A 12474-nucleotide genomic window follows, 5' to 3' on the forward strand; every position below is an offset into this window, starting at 1 on the left:
CCTGGAGGCCAACTGGAGGCAACCTGTCAAAGCTGTCACATGCGCTAACGCAGATATCCCGGATAGCATTAACTACTGGAGGATTCCTTCCCTGCTTCTCTCATGCGGCAGCACGTTCTCGTGCGATAGGAAACGATTTCAGGTGAGGAATCCAGGCGAATGACGCTCGCGCAGTCGATCTCGACGTTCGCGAAACCCCCGAGGCGTCGCGCGCCGTCGCCACGCGTCCTCGCGACGACCACGCGGCGACTCAAAAAATAATCGCCGTCCGCGAAGCAGCGTCTTGCACGAACAAAGAAAAAAAACGCGAAGGGCCGATCGAAGCCTCCCCTAAATTTAGCAAGACACGCCCCTCGAGCTATCACATGTAGCAACCGTACATCTGTTTACGCAGGGAATCGAACGAAGGAAGACCCGTCGTACGTCGCCGCGTCGCATCCGCATCGATCGTCGATCGATTGACAATGTCGCGACGAAGGTGAGCGCACTGCACGCCGAGAAAAAGAGAAAGGGGGGAGGGAGGGAACGCAGTCATTCTTTTTCTTTGCTCCTATCGTTTCGTTTCTCCGCCTAGTCTCAGTCCGATGGCGTCGAGCGCTAATCGCGCGACCGAATCGATCGAGCTTAGCACCGTTCGCGGCTCTCTCGGTAAGAGAAAAAAAAACACTCGTTTATATCGTACGTGCGAGAACACGTCTTTTCCCCGCGAAGGCGTAAAAATCATCGGTGGACGCAGTTCGACCGGATTGGATTTCGGAATATTCGTCCGATCCGTTCTCGAGGGCGGAAGCGCAGCCCAAGACGGTGACCTCCCTCCCTCACTCATTTTCTCTCACGACGAGAAAACGCAAAAAAATTCTCCCGTTCCCTCTAGGCCGTCTTCTTCGCGGCGATCAACTCCTCGAAGCGAATTCGCGAAGTCTAGTCGGCGTTTCGAACGAACAGTGAGAAGCGAGAAAAAGCGGCTGTATATCGATTTTATTAATTTTGTTTTCGTATATAATAAGAGCAATTCAAGTGCTAAAAGACTGCGCGCAAACGGGCTCCGTTCGACTACTCGTCGCTCGAGACGACGCGGCGCGGTTCGATCGTTCTCCTCGAGGCGTGCCGTCCCCCCGCGTCTCATAATATTTTTCTAGAATGGATTTTCGTCGTTTAGAGGCGTCCATTACGCCGAATGGCGGCCCAGCTGGTATGCGACTGGAATAATTCATTATTTCTCCACGCAATCGATTCGTTTTCTCTCACAGGCGCTTCGAACTTGTCGACGTCGCTCGGAAACAGCACGTTCTCGAGTCCGGGAAGCAACGGCGACGAGTCGTCGTCGTTTGCCAGTCGAAGCCGGATTCAGTCATATCGCGGTCCATCCGGGGATCTCTACGCGACTCCCATACCGAAGCAGGAGCGAGACAAGCAACTATCCCTATCGCGAACCGACTCGCCGACGTACATTCCGACGACGTTGGCCGTCACGACGACGAATACGAATGGATCGACGTCGGTGGGATCGCGCATAGTCACGCCCACCGTGACGTCGACTCCTCATCATCAGGAAGCGCCCAAGAGACCGCGCCCCTATGGAAGCAAATCGAATGATCCCGGATACGCGAGCGTTTCTGAACTCGGAATCGGTTCGAAGCATTCGATGCCTAGAGTCGGGTCTGATGGCTATGCTACGGTGGAAAGTGTCATGACAACGTCGCAGCCCGTCGATCCCGGATATGCTACGGTTGGAGAACGCGTGGGCGGGGTTTCCGTGGGTGCGAGACGGTCGGAGTCGAGACTGAGCGAGAGTTTGAGTCCCGAGCCGAAAGAGGGAGAAGGAGTTCGATATTTGACGTTGAGAAATATCGCCGGCTTGGGAATCAGTGTCGCGGGAGGCATCGACAGACCAGAGGGACCCCATATCTATATAGAAAAAATAACGGAAGGATTAGCCGCTCATCAGGTAAAGATAAAAAAATCAATATTTTTTATAGTCTCGTGACTATAAGCGATATTTAGGACGGTCGATTGAAAGTCGGCGATCAGCTGATCTCAATAGACAACGAATCGCTGGTGGAAGTCACCCAGCAACAAGCGCAGAAACTCATAACTCAAATCAAACTAAGGTAAAATAAATAAATAAATAAAATAAATAAATAAATAATATAATATATATCACATAGGCAAGATAGACGCGACGTAACGATTTCCTTCGTTCCTCATTCCGGCGAAGGCGGCGGCGGCGCTCCACTGAGTCGCCATAGCAGCCACGCGGGCAGTCAAAGCAGTCTCGTCAGTTCGGGAAGTGCAACGAATCCCCGCTACGAAAGCCAAACGAGTTTGACGTCGCCGAGCGACACGCCCATCATCGGTCCGCCGCGTCGTCGTCAATCGAATCCCTATTCGCGCTACGCTCGCGAAAAGACGCCGCCTCGGAAGCAGCCCCTTACGCCGAAGACGAAAGCGACGACGCTGTCGCGAGATTCCGGCGTTTTTGAGAATCAGAATCATCATGGATCGGCGGGCGGACGATTGGTATCAACGATGCCAAGTAGATTTAATTTTTGGGGGGAGGATTTTCGATTGCTTTTGAGTTGGGTATTCGTTAGGGGGTTCTTCGCCTTTTTCCGTTAGCAGTTCGCCTCACCAGCGTCTGTCTATTGATCCGCAGCGGAAATTGAATGTGGAGAAATTGGAAGTGGTTAGTGGAATTTTTATAGAAAATCTTTTGTTATATAGAAACTGGGGGTATTGTGTGTGCTACTAGGCTCTTCGTTATCTCGGTTTTGAGCCGACTCCGTTGCAGCAGAAAATGCTGCGAGACCGGTTGGATATCGACGTCAATAACGAAGTCATTTATTCAGGTGAATTAGCCGCAATATGTCTATTTATTTTATACGTTTTGTTCTTTAGATTTTGTGAGCGTTGCTAAGGAACTGTTCGCTTTCCAATTGGACGAGAGGGACATGAACACGGACGCTCTTTTCTACTCGAGCAAAGTGAACGACGATTCCGATCTTTCTCCGCTTTCGAGAACGGGACGAAATACGAAATTGGAAGAGGTAAACAAAATCAATTTATTAGTCATAGATTTTTTTGATTTTTCGTCTAGGAAAGCGAACGTATTTTGCAACGGAGACTAGAGGAGCAGGCGGCGTTGGAAAGGGAAAGGCTGACGGCTGAAGTGGAACGGAGTCAGAGAAAGAAAAAGGAGGCGCATCGCGAGAGATCTGGAGCCGACGTGGATAGAGTCATAATGGAGAGACTTCGACGCGAAAGAGACGAAGCGCTGAGAGAAGTCGAGAAGTGGAAGGTAAAGGAATTTTTTAGTACATACACATATATAAATAATTCTGATTTTTTTAGATTAAGTATGAGGAAAAGTGTAGGGAAGCGGAGCAGGAAGGAGTTCGTCTTCGCTTGGTAAATTCTATTGAGAGTGACGTCTGAATTTTTTACTTTTTTTCATCTATAGAGTAGTGACAAGATGGGAGAGGAAATTCGAGCGATGAGAAGTCGCCTGCGCGTTTCCGAAGAAGCTCAGAAACAGGCTCGAATCAAGGAGAGAGAACAGGACGAGGTAAGCGTGAGAAATCAAAGGAACCTAGGGCTAGAAAATCAATAAATCATATAGCTCGTGAAAAGTCTGCGACAGGACATTGAAGCATTAAAATCGGAGGTAGCAAAAAGACAGTTGGTTGATCGATCGATTGTTTGATTGTATTCGATTTTTCCCAAGGCCGCGTTTGACGAGATGCAGAAGAAATGCGCTGTGTTGCAATGCCAGTTGAAAAAGTCCGAGTCCCAAAAGCGAACGTACGAGGTGGCGACGGAAAAACTTCTAAAATTCGCGGAGGTACAGAACATCAATTCGTTCATTTATACCATATTGGGATTCCGGTGATCTAGACGGCCTACGAAGTTCTTCGCACCGGCCAAACGCCGTCAGGAAAATCCATCATAGTGTATGATCAATTAATTGACTATGTATTCGTTTCTTCATGATTTTTTTGCAGGCGACATGAGAGAAGGGAAGGGGAATCGGCTCAACGTTCGCCGGACTCGCTTACGTCTCCACATCCTCCCGCGTTTCTATCGCGACACGCGCAACAGGCGACCGTCACTCTGGCGGAAGAAGCGCGAGACGTCGTCTCTTCCGTCCGATCACTTATTTCAGACGAACGTAAAAGAATTAAATTATTTAATCAATGATTCTTATGCTTCTTCTTAGCGTTGCCTTATGGATGGGAATCGGCTTACACTCCTGATGGATTGAGATATTTTGTCAAGTAAGTCTTCGTTACAAAAAAAAAGTTCTTCACAATTTACTTTTTCTTCTTTAGTCACGTCACTCAGACGACCACGTGGATTCATCCCACGACGAACGTGAATTATTCCGACGGTACTCGAGATGAACCTTAGCTTTCAAGTCTGTTCAGGTTTATTCTCTATCTTTCTTCTTTCTGTTTGTATCTTTTTTTCTTGTTTGCGTCTTGTGTGCACGACGTACGGTGGGGACGCAGTTAGCGCGTATTCCCCTAGTTTTTAGAGCCGACCCTAGCGTTTAGCTACAGGACATGCAGGACAATCCTCTTTTTATTCAGTAATTTTGATGGAATTTGATTGATTGATTCAAGGTCTTTAGGCAAGCATCGTGCATATTGAGAACGATCTGTTGTTCTCATTGAGCTGCTTTAGTCTGGAAAGGCAAACCGTTTTTCAAGAAAATCAAACCGTCACCTTAGCGCGCTATTGAAAAACGAAAACTCTACTCTTTCCACGGAATCCACCTCGCCAAGAATTGCTCCTGCTGCTCTACAGGATGAGCCGCACCGATTAAGCCAAAATCTCTGCCCCAGGAGAGTTCGAAATGAATGGGACACCACTAAAAAGAGCCGTGCACCCGCTGCAACTCTTGGTTTAGCTATTTCGGCTTCGCTGATGTTCTCACCGTGCCCTGCTGCTTTTGTGAAGCCGCCTTTAGGTCTGAGAATGAAATCGCGGGCCTCAATTCCACTCACGAGCGCATTTCTTTGGCGAATCGCGTCTTCGCCGCTTGCCCTCGATCTGACGCTTTCCATTTTGATCAATCCGGTCAGAAAAACGCCAATTGGATCGCAAGCGAAGCGAATACGCGACGGCCGCACGCACTCAAGCTCAAGTTGTGCAGAATTTTTTATTTTCAAACACACGTGTACAGTACAACTATTTACACTCATGCAATAGACTAAAAAATCAAAAATCTTACATGTCCAATATCCTTTCATCGATCCGTCGTTGATCTCTCTCCTTGAGCGCGCGACCTAAAAATAAAATTCCTATTAGTTACTGTCAAATAATCGTTTTACGTACCTTTTTGTTGCGTCCGTATTCGCGCTACCCAGGCTACACCGCGGGGAGGTTCGGACGCGTCGTAGCCCAGGGAAGTCTTCGCAAAGCGATGACCCCCTTCCAAAAAGTTTCGGGCGAGTTGCGGGTCCTCGGCCACTCCATTCAGTACCCACCTGGATGAGGATCGGCCCCTAATACCGAAACCCCGGTGCGCTGGTACCAAAGCCTTCGGTATGTCTTCCATGAGAAGAACCGGGCCTTGTGGAATGGAGAGAGGCTGACTGCTGTTTGTAGGAGTTGACAATGAAGACAGTGCAATGGAGGAATCGAAGGCTCCTGGGCTAGATCATCGTCGGTCTAATCGCGTCGTTCGGGTGAGAAAAGTGCCGGCAACCAGACCATAGTTGAACACCCCCTCCAAGCCGTAACCACTCAGCTTAACGCGGTTCGTGCTTGTTGACGACAATAAGACCTCGAACGATCCGTCTGCCCAGTGCGTAGACCGAGGCCGAAGCCCCCCATCGCCCCGCTTACGGGCTCCGGCACGGAATTAACCGTGGGCCACGCTGAGATCCAACTATCCTTCCTTGCCTTCTGCCAAAGCCCCCGAGCCAGTCCTCTCAAGGATGAGACGCGGCGAACCGCATCGCACCCACCCTCAGCCGCAACTGAAGGAAAATCGGTGTGCACTTCGCTTATGAAGAGCGTAACCCCGCCCATCGCGCTCATTGGTCCGTTGGGATCACGTGGGGCGAGCCTGGCGCTCTGGTTGGTCGGTAACATAGAGGCGCGAAACGAAAACCGGTTTGAATACCGGTTTTTGGTTATTGATTGCGTAACGTTTTCGTTGGTGGTGCAAGATTTCACGCCTCGCAACGAAGAAGATGGCGGAGAAAACGTGAACGACGACGTAGTAAAGGTAAGTCTTATTCGTTCGTTCGTTCGACACCGCTCATTTTCGCGGCAAATTCGCGTCCCCTAGCGCGCTTTCGCTTTTTTCAAGATCGGCGAAATGGCCGCAGAAAAAGCGCCGTATGCCCGCCGCAACTGTTCGTTCAGCTATTTCGCCTCCGCTGATGTCCTCACCGAGCTCCGCTAGCCGCCTTTAGGTCAGAAAACGCAATCGCGCTCGTCGATTTATCTTATCGAGCTCATTCCTCAGCCAAATCGCGTCAAACGAACGTTAAGCACCTACAGCTGTCTTCTATCTCAATTAATCGACTCAGGAAAACGCGAATCGAAACGCGAACTAAGCCAATAGAAGAGTTTTCGACCGAAAACGTTTCCGATGACGTCATCGAGAGCGAAGAGACCCTCGAGGACAAAGTAGAAAGGCTTATCGAACGAAGCGATCAAGGTATTTTTAATAATCATTATTTTAATTGAATTATAGACGTTATTTTTAGAATAGAAAGTATGGCCGAAAAAATTGAGAAAGATCCGGGTTGAACAGAGAAGAAAAGACAATTTAATTCATATGGTATAACACTAACGAAAAAATTTCAAATAATGTTCAGCGTTCGTACAAGCGACTATTCCTACGGGACCCATCGCCTCCATGTAGCTTCGAATTCGACTTGGGATCGAGCGCTCTATTTCGCGACGGCACCACCGTTTCTTTATACGCGTCCAAGCGCTTCATCAAACGCTCCACGTCGACGTCCGGCTCCTTCAGAGACAAATGATTTTGTCCTGGATTTTACCATCACCTACCCTACGAAAATCCGCTCAAGTCGAATGCCGTTAGGTGTCCGTTTTCGTCGCATGTGCGGCAGATTGCGGAGGAAAAAAGAATCAAACGCCGCCGCCTTTGGCGAAAAAAGCCCCGATAGCCGCCAAAACGATGACGGCGCTCAATTGCGATCATCTCGATCTCGATCCATTGACGATAGCTGTTGCAAGTGCAGGGGCCTCCTGTACGATATGTTTTAGAGTTTCTTGGCTGATAAAGATTGAAAGGGAGAAGGGAGCCTTAGCCAAATGTCTTATTATTTTGGGGATTCAACTGATGCTGTATTGGCTCCGTGAAGCGCTGCAACGTGAAGATCCAATGACACGTCACTTTTTTCCTTCCTCCGCCAGCGTCGCTTCATTTCTTCAATGTGCCGCAACAGGCAAGACAAACTATTTACACTCAAGCAATAGACTAAACAAATCAAAAAATCTTACAATATCCTAGCTTCGTTTCATCGATCCGTCGTTGATCTTTCTCCTTGAGCGCGCGACCTAAAAACAAAATTCCTATTAGTTACTGTCAAACAATTGTTGTACCAGGTGCAGAGGATTTTCAGCTGGATCTGTATAATATCCAACTGGAAGTATTGGATGCAATAAATATGATGTGATGCCATGACTTATACCATCTTCTCTAGTATCTATGCTTATACATGTACTAAATACAAATCGTGAATTTCCCGGGGTCATGCAGTTGAGAGCCGCGCCACTTTGTATGGAAGCAAAGCCCCACGCTCCAGTCGCGTTTGATTGTTACGAGCGCGGCTTTCATTCGTTGCGGGCGTGGCCTCGCGTTCCACTCTCGTGGGAAAACAGACGCGCGCTTCTGTCAGACCAACGGCTCCGACGCGAAGGAGTGCAATTGTGATCTACAAAGAGGTTTACAAGCCCTTCTTGGCGGTGGTGGAATAGCAGCGCAGGTCCGGCGGTTGAACGCGCGCAGACAGTCTCGTGACCTCCGATACGAAATCGTTGCTATGCACGAACGGCCTCTAATCTAACTTTCACAACTCCAAATTTAGCCGAGACGTTTTGAAACAAGGTAAGAATCGATCGCAGTCAGAACGAACCGCGTAAGAGGGTCCAACGAGGTGCGATATCGAAACGAAGTGTTTCTTCGCTGCTTCTGTGAAGTAGATTAGGCGTTCGCAACTTGACTAGAAGGCAAAAGTTGCGAAGCATTGAAAAAACGAGACTGCTTAGAAAGGTCAATCCGCGCAAGTTAGTAGCAGGCAGTGGGCGGTAGTATCCTTGGCGTTGCATAGTTGAGGTCGCGGTATGCAGGCCGTTTTTTGACCCGCAAAAAAAGGGGTCTGGAGCCTAAGTCCAACTTAACAGTGGGCGCGCCAGGCGCTACGGTTTCGCGCCAATCGCGCATGGCATGTCACGGTTACCAGCGGACAAGAAAGGAAGGGGCGAAGAGATTTCACGGCAACTCCAATAGATAGGAATTCTTGCTCTCATTAAACTGTGTTTTCCACGAGCTGTGAAGTGGAGTTTTAGCAAACAAAAAGTTTGGTAGTCTCGCTGCGTCGACGTCTCGTGCGCTCATTTGTGGAGGTGTCCCACGACTAATAGGCGTTTATGCAAGGTCATCGCGACTAGAGCACATCAGACGTCTTTGTTGCTTCTGTAAAGTAGAATAGTCGTTCTTAGCTTCATTAGAAAGTAGAAGTCGCGAAATATTAAAAAAACGCGACTTTAAATCTGCGCAGGTTAGAAGCAGGCAGTGCGCGGTAGTATCATAGTTGAAGTCCCGGTATGCAGAGAATTTTTTGACCGCGTCTGGAGCCTATGTCCAACTTAACAGTGGGCGCGCTAGGCGCTACGGTTTCGCGCCAATTGCGCATAACAAGTCGCGGTTACCAGCGGACAAGAAAGGAAGGGGCAAAGAGATTTCACGGCAACTCCAATAGATAGGAATTCTTGCTCTCATTAAACCGTGTTTTCCACGAGCTGTGAAGTGGAGTTTTAGCAAACAAAAAGTTTGGCAGTCTCGCTGCGTCGACGTCTCGTGCGCTCATTTGTGGAGGTGTCCCACCACTAATAAGCGTGTATGCAAGGTCATCGCGATTAGAGTACGTCAAGACGTCTTTGTTGCTTTTGTAAAGTAGAATAGTCGTTCTTAACTTCATTAGAAGGTAGAAGTCGCGAAATACAAAAAAAACGGGTCTTTGAATCTGCGCATGTTAGAAGCAGGCAGTGCGCGGTAGTATCGTAGTTGAAGTCTCGGTATGCAGAGAATTTGTTGACCGCGCCTGGAGCCTATGTCCAACTTAACAGTAGGCGCGCCAGGCGCTACGGTCTCGCGCCAATCGCCCATAGAAAGTCGCGGTTACCAGCGGACAAGAAAGGAAGGGGCGAAGAGATTTCACGGCAACTCCAATAGATAGGAATTCTTGCTCTCATTAAACCGTGTTTTCCACGAGCTCTGGAGTAGAGTTTTAGGAAACAGAAATTTGGCAGTCTCGCTGTGTCGACATCTCGTGCGCTTATTTGTGGAGGTGTCCCACGCCCAATAGGTGTGTATGCAAGGTCACTGCGAATAGAGCACGTCGAGACGTCTTAGGATAGCGAACGCCTTTGCAAATAGAAGTAGAGAATGAGGAACTAGCGATCGACATAGAAACGGTCGCCGGAATGTTGTAAAAAGTCGAAAAAACGTTGTAGCTTCGCTGAAATAGCTCTTGGAACGAAATTTTCTGAACAGATCGAAGTCTATTGCATTGACTGACAAGTTCAGTGTATTCGGATCACAGAAATTGTGGAGTTTTCGACTGCGGAACTAATTAGGGCACTTGCACGCGTTGCCTAATTCCTAGGCGGGGCAGTTGCGAATAATCGCATTAATGACGTCAGAATCGATATTGCTCTATAACACGTGGTTACGTTTAAGTTGTTAGTGGTTAGTGACGTCACCCAGACGTCATCAAAAGGGGAGGAGATTGCGTAGGCGAGCCTAGCAACGGCCCGGGTATGAAGACACTTGCTCCTCAATAGTAGGCGTTCCCAAAATTTTTTAAAAAGGAACTATCGAGGTCCGTTTATTCGACGAAAACGGCGGTGTAATTAAGTTAATCGCTTCCGGTTGGTTGCAAAAATTCAATTACAAATTTCGATGTACTGTTGCTATGCAGAAAACGTGTTTTTGAAGATGGCATTCGTATTTTCGAGCGACGGCCTTACACGCCGTAGTGTTGAAGTTATTAAGGACAAAACCCCGTTTTTTTGGCATATAGTAAGGGGGTACTACTCTCTGGAAATGGAAATACCGATTAATGATATCCGATTTGACCCGAGTATCAGTACCGATCGCGAGTAGTCTTGATCAGTGGTAATACTGACGCTGCTCCGAATCCGTACCGATAGACAGTGGAAAGAGTGCAGGCGTCTCAGCTGTCCGCGTGCAATCGCTACGATTCTCGCGCAGCACGAGAGCCTGTCGATCGTGAGTCGAAGGGGCGCGTGAATACGCGTGGTTGTGTGAAACAATATCAGGCAATCCGACGACACGGCACCACGCGAGTGGAGCGTGTCATCGCGTATCGCAGACGCAGGCCTCGTAGCCGTCGTCTCGATGCAGGATAGTCCTCTAAAAGGCGGCAGAAAGTGTTTGAATCTCGCGTCGTTCGATCGTGGATCTTCGACGATCGAGAGAAAGTGTGTTATGGGTGCGAATGCCTCGCTCGACGGGCGGATCTCCGGATCGTCCGTCGAGCGACGGCGCACACTGTGCTTCGGAAAGGCAGTTACCTGGTTGATCCTGCCAGTAGTCATATGCTTGTCTCAAAGATTAAGCCATGCATGTCTAAGTATAAGCGTTCTTATACGGCGAAACTGCGAATGGCTCATTAAATCAGTTTTAGTTTATTTGATGGTCTCTTACCACTTGGATACCCGTGGTAATTCTAGAGCTAATACATGCGTCGATGCCCGACTTTTGCGGAAGGGTTGTATTTATTAGATTCAAAACCAATCGGGATTTCGGTCCCGTTTCGGACGATTCATAGTAACTGTTTGGAGCGCACGGCCTTTGCGCCGGCGCCGGATCATTCAAGATTCTGCCCTATCAACTTTCGATGGTAGGGTATTGGCCTACCATGGTTGCAACGGGTGACGGAGAATTAGGGTTCGATTCCGGAGAGGGAGCCTGAGAAACGGCTACCACATCCAAGGAAGGCAGCAGGCGCGCAAATTACCCAATCCCGACACGGGGAGGTAGTGACAATAAATAACAATACGGGGCTTTTTCAAGTCTCGTAATTGGAATGAGTCCAATTTAAATCCGTTAACGAGGAACAATTGGAGGGCAAGTCTGGTGCCAGCAGCCGCGGTAATTCCAGCTCCAATAGCGTATATTAAAGTTGTTGCAGTTAAAAAGCTCGTAGTTGGATTTCAGGCCGACTCGATCGGTCCGCTTGACGGCGTGTCACTGGTCGAGTCGGTCTTCTTCTCGAGGAGCCGGCGTGCTCTTAATTGCGCGTGCCGGCGACTGGAGACCTTTACTTTGAGTAAATTAGAGTGTTCAAAGCAGGCGGTCAAGCTTGAATAGATTAGCATGGAATAACGGAAGAGGACCTTTCGGTCTTGTTTTGTTGGTTTTGGGGACCGAGGTAATGATTAATAGGGACAGTCGGGGGCATTCGTATTGAATTGTCAGAGGTGAAATTCTTGGATTTATGAAAGACGAACGCGTGCGAAAGCATTTGCCAAGGATGTTTTCATTAATCAGGAACGAAAGTTGGAGGCTCGAAGACGATTAGATACCGTCGTAGTTCCAACCATAAACGATGCCGCCTAGGGATCGGAGGACGTCAATCGTACGACTCCTTCGGCACCTTGTGAGAAATCAAAGGCTTTGGGTTCCGGGGGGAGTATGGTCGCAAGACTGAAACTTAAAGGAATTGACGGAAGGGCACCACCAGGAGTGGAGCCTGCGGCTTAATTTGACTCAACACGAGGAAACTCACCAGGTCCAGACATAGCGAGGATTGACAGATCGAGAGCTCTTTCTTGATTCTATGGGTGGTGGTGCATGGCCGTTCTTAGTTGGTGGAGTGATTTGTCTGCCTAATCGCGATAACGAACGAGACCTTAACCTGCTAACTAGTCACGTTGCGTCTTCGGACGCGACGGTCGACTTCTTAGAGGGACTATCGGCGTCTAGTCGATGGAAGTTTGAGGCAATAACAGGTCTGTGATGCCCTTAGATGTCCTGGGCCGCACGCGCGCTACACTGACAAAGTCAATAAGTCGTCGTCCTGCTCCGATAGGTGCGGGTAATCTCGCAAACTTTGTCGTGCTGGGGATAGACCCTTGTAATTCTTGGTCTCGAACGAGGAATTCCTAGTAAGCGCGAGTCATCAGCTCGCGTTGATTACGTCCCTGCCCTTTGTACACACCGCCCGTCGCTACTACCGATTG

At 48.8% G+C, this 12474-nt stretch overlaps 1 protein-coding gene, 1 long non-coding RNA gene and 1 other non-coding gene across 3 annotated transcripts in view; all 3 read left to right on the forward strand.

Moving 5' to 3' along the window:
* The first annotated feature begins 63 nt into the window (after positions 1 to 63).
* Positions 64 to 4634, forward strand: LOC136199318 (syntaxin-binding protein 4-like). Its single transcript, XM_065989504.1, has 22 exons — positions 64 to 142; positions 395 to 478; positions 575 to 648; positions 712 to 804; positions 875 to 944; positions 1008 to 1082; positions 1140 to 1192; positions 1251 to 1948; positions 2005 to 2111; positions 2169 to 2536; positions 2595 to 2686; positions 2753 to 2849; positions 2899 to 3047; positions 3098 to 3298; positions 3352 to 3408; positions 3461 to 3565; positions 3620 to 3664; positions 3725 to 3841; positions 3895 to 3950; positions 4002 to 4168; positions 4217 to 4274; positions 4329 to 4634. The coding sequence occupies exons 2-22, from the start codon at positions 465 to 467 to the stop codon at positions 4405 to 4407; spliced, it is 2775 nt and encodes a 924-aa protein (XP_065845576.1). The 5' UTR covers positions 64 to 142; positions 395 to 464; the 3' UTR covers positions 4408 to 4634.
* A 1687-nt stretch (positions 4635 to 6321) lies between these two features.
* LOC136187566 (uncharacterized) lies at positions 6322 to 7692 on the forward strand. Its single transcript, XR_010669925.1, has 3 exons — positions 6322 to 6425; positions 6479 to 6673; positions 6723 to 7692. It is a non-coding gene; the product is annotated as an uncharacterized lncRNA (long non-coding RNA).
* Positions 7693 to 10800: 3108 nt separating this feature from the next.
* Positions 10801 to 12474, forward strand: part of LOC136199939 (small subunit ribosomal RNA) — a 1815-nt gene continuing 141 nt past the window's right edge. Inside the window, exon 1 of the ribosomal RNA XR_010673261.1 lies at positions 10801 to 12474. This exon is cut by the window's right edge and continues 141 nt beyond it. This is a non-coding gene — a ribosomal RNA (small subunit ribosomal RNA).

The sequence above is a fragment of the Oscarella lobularis genome, chromosome 1 (genome assembly GCF_947507565.1).
Source record: "Oscarella lobularis chromosome 1, ooOscLobu1.1, whole genome shotgun sequence".
Taxonomy (NCBI): Eukaryota; Metazoa; Porifera; class Homoscleromorpha; order Homosclerophorida; family Oscarellidae; genus Oscarella; species Oscarella lobularis.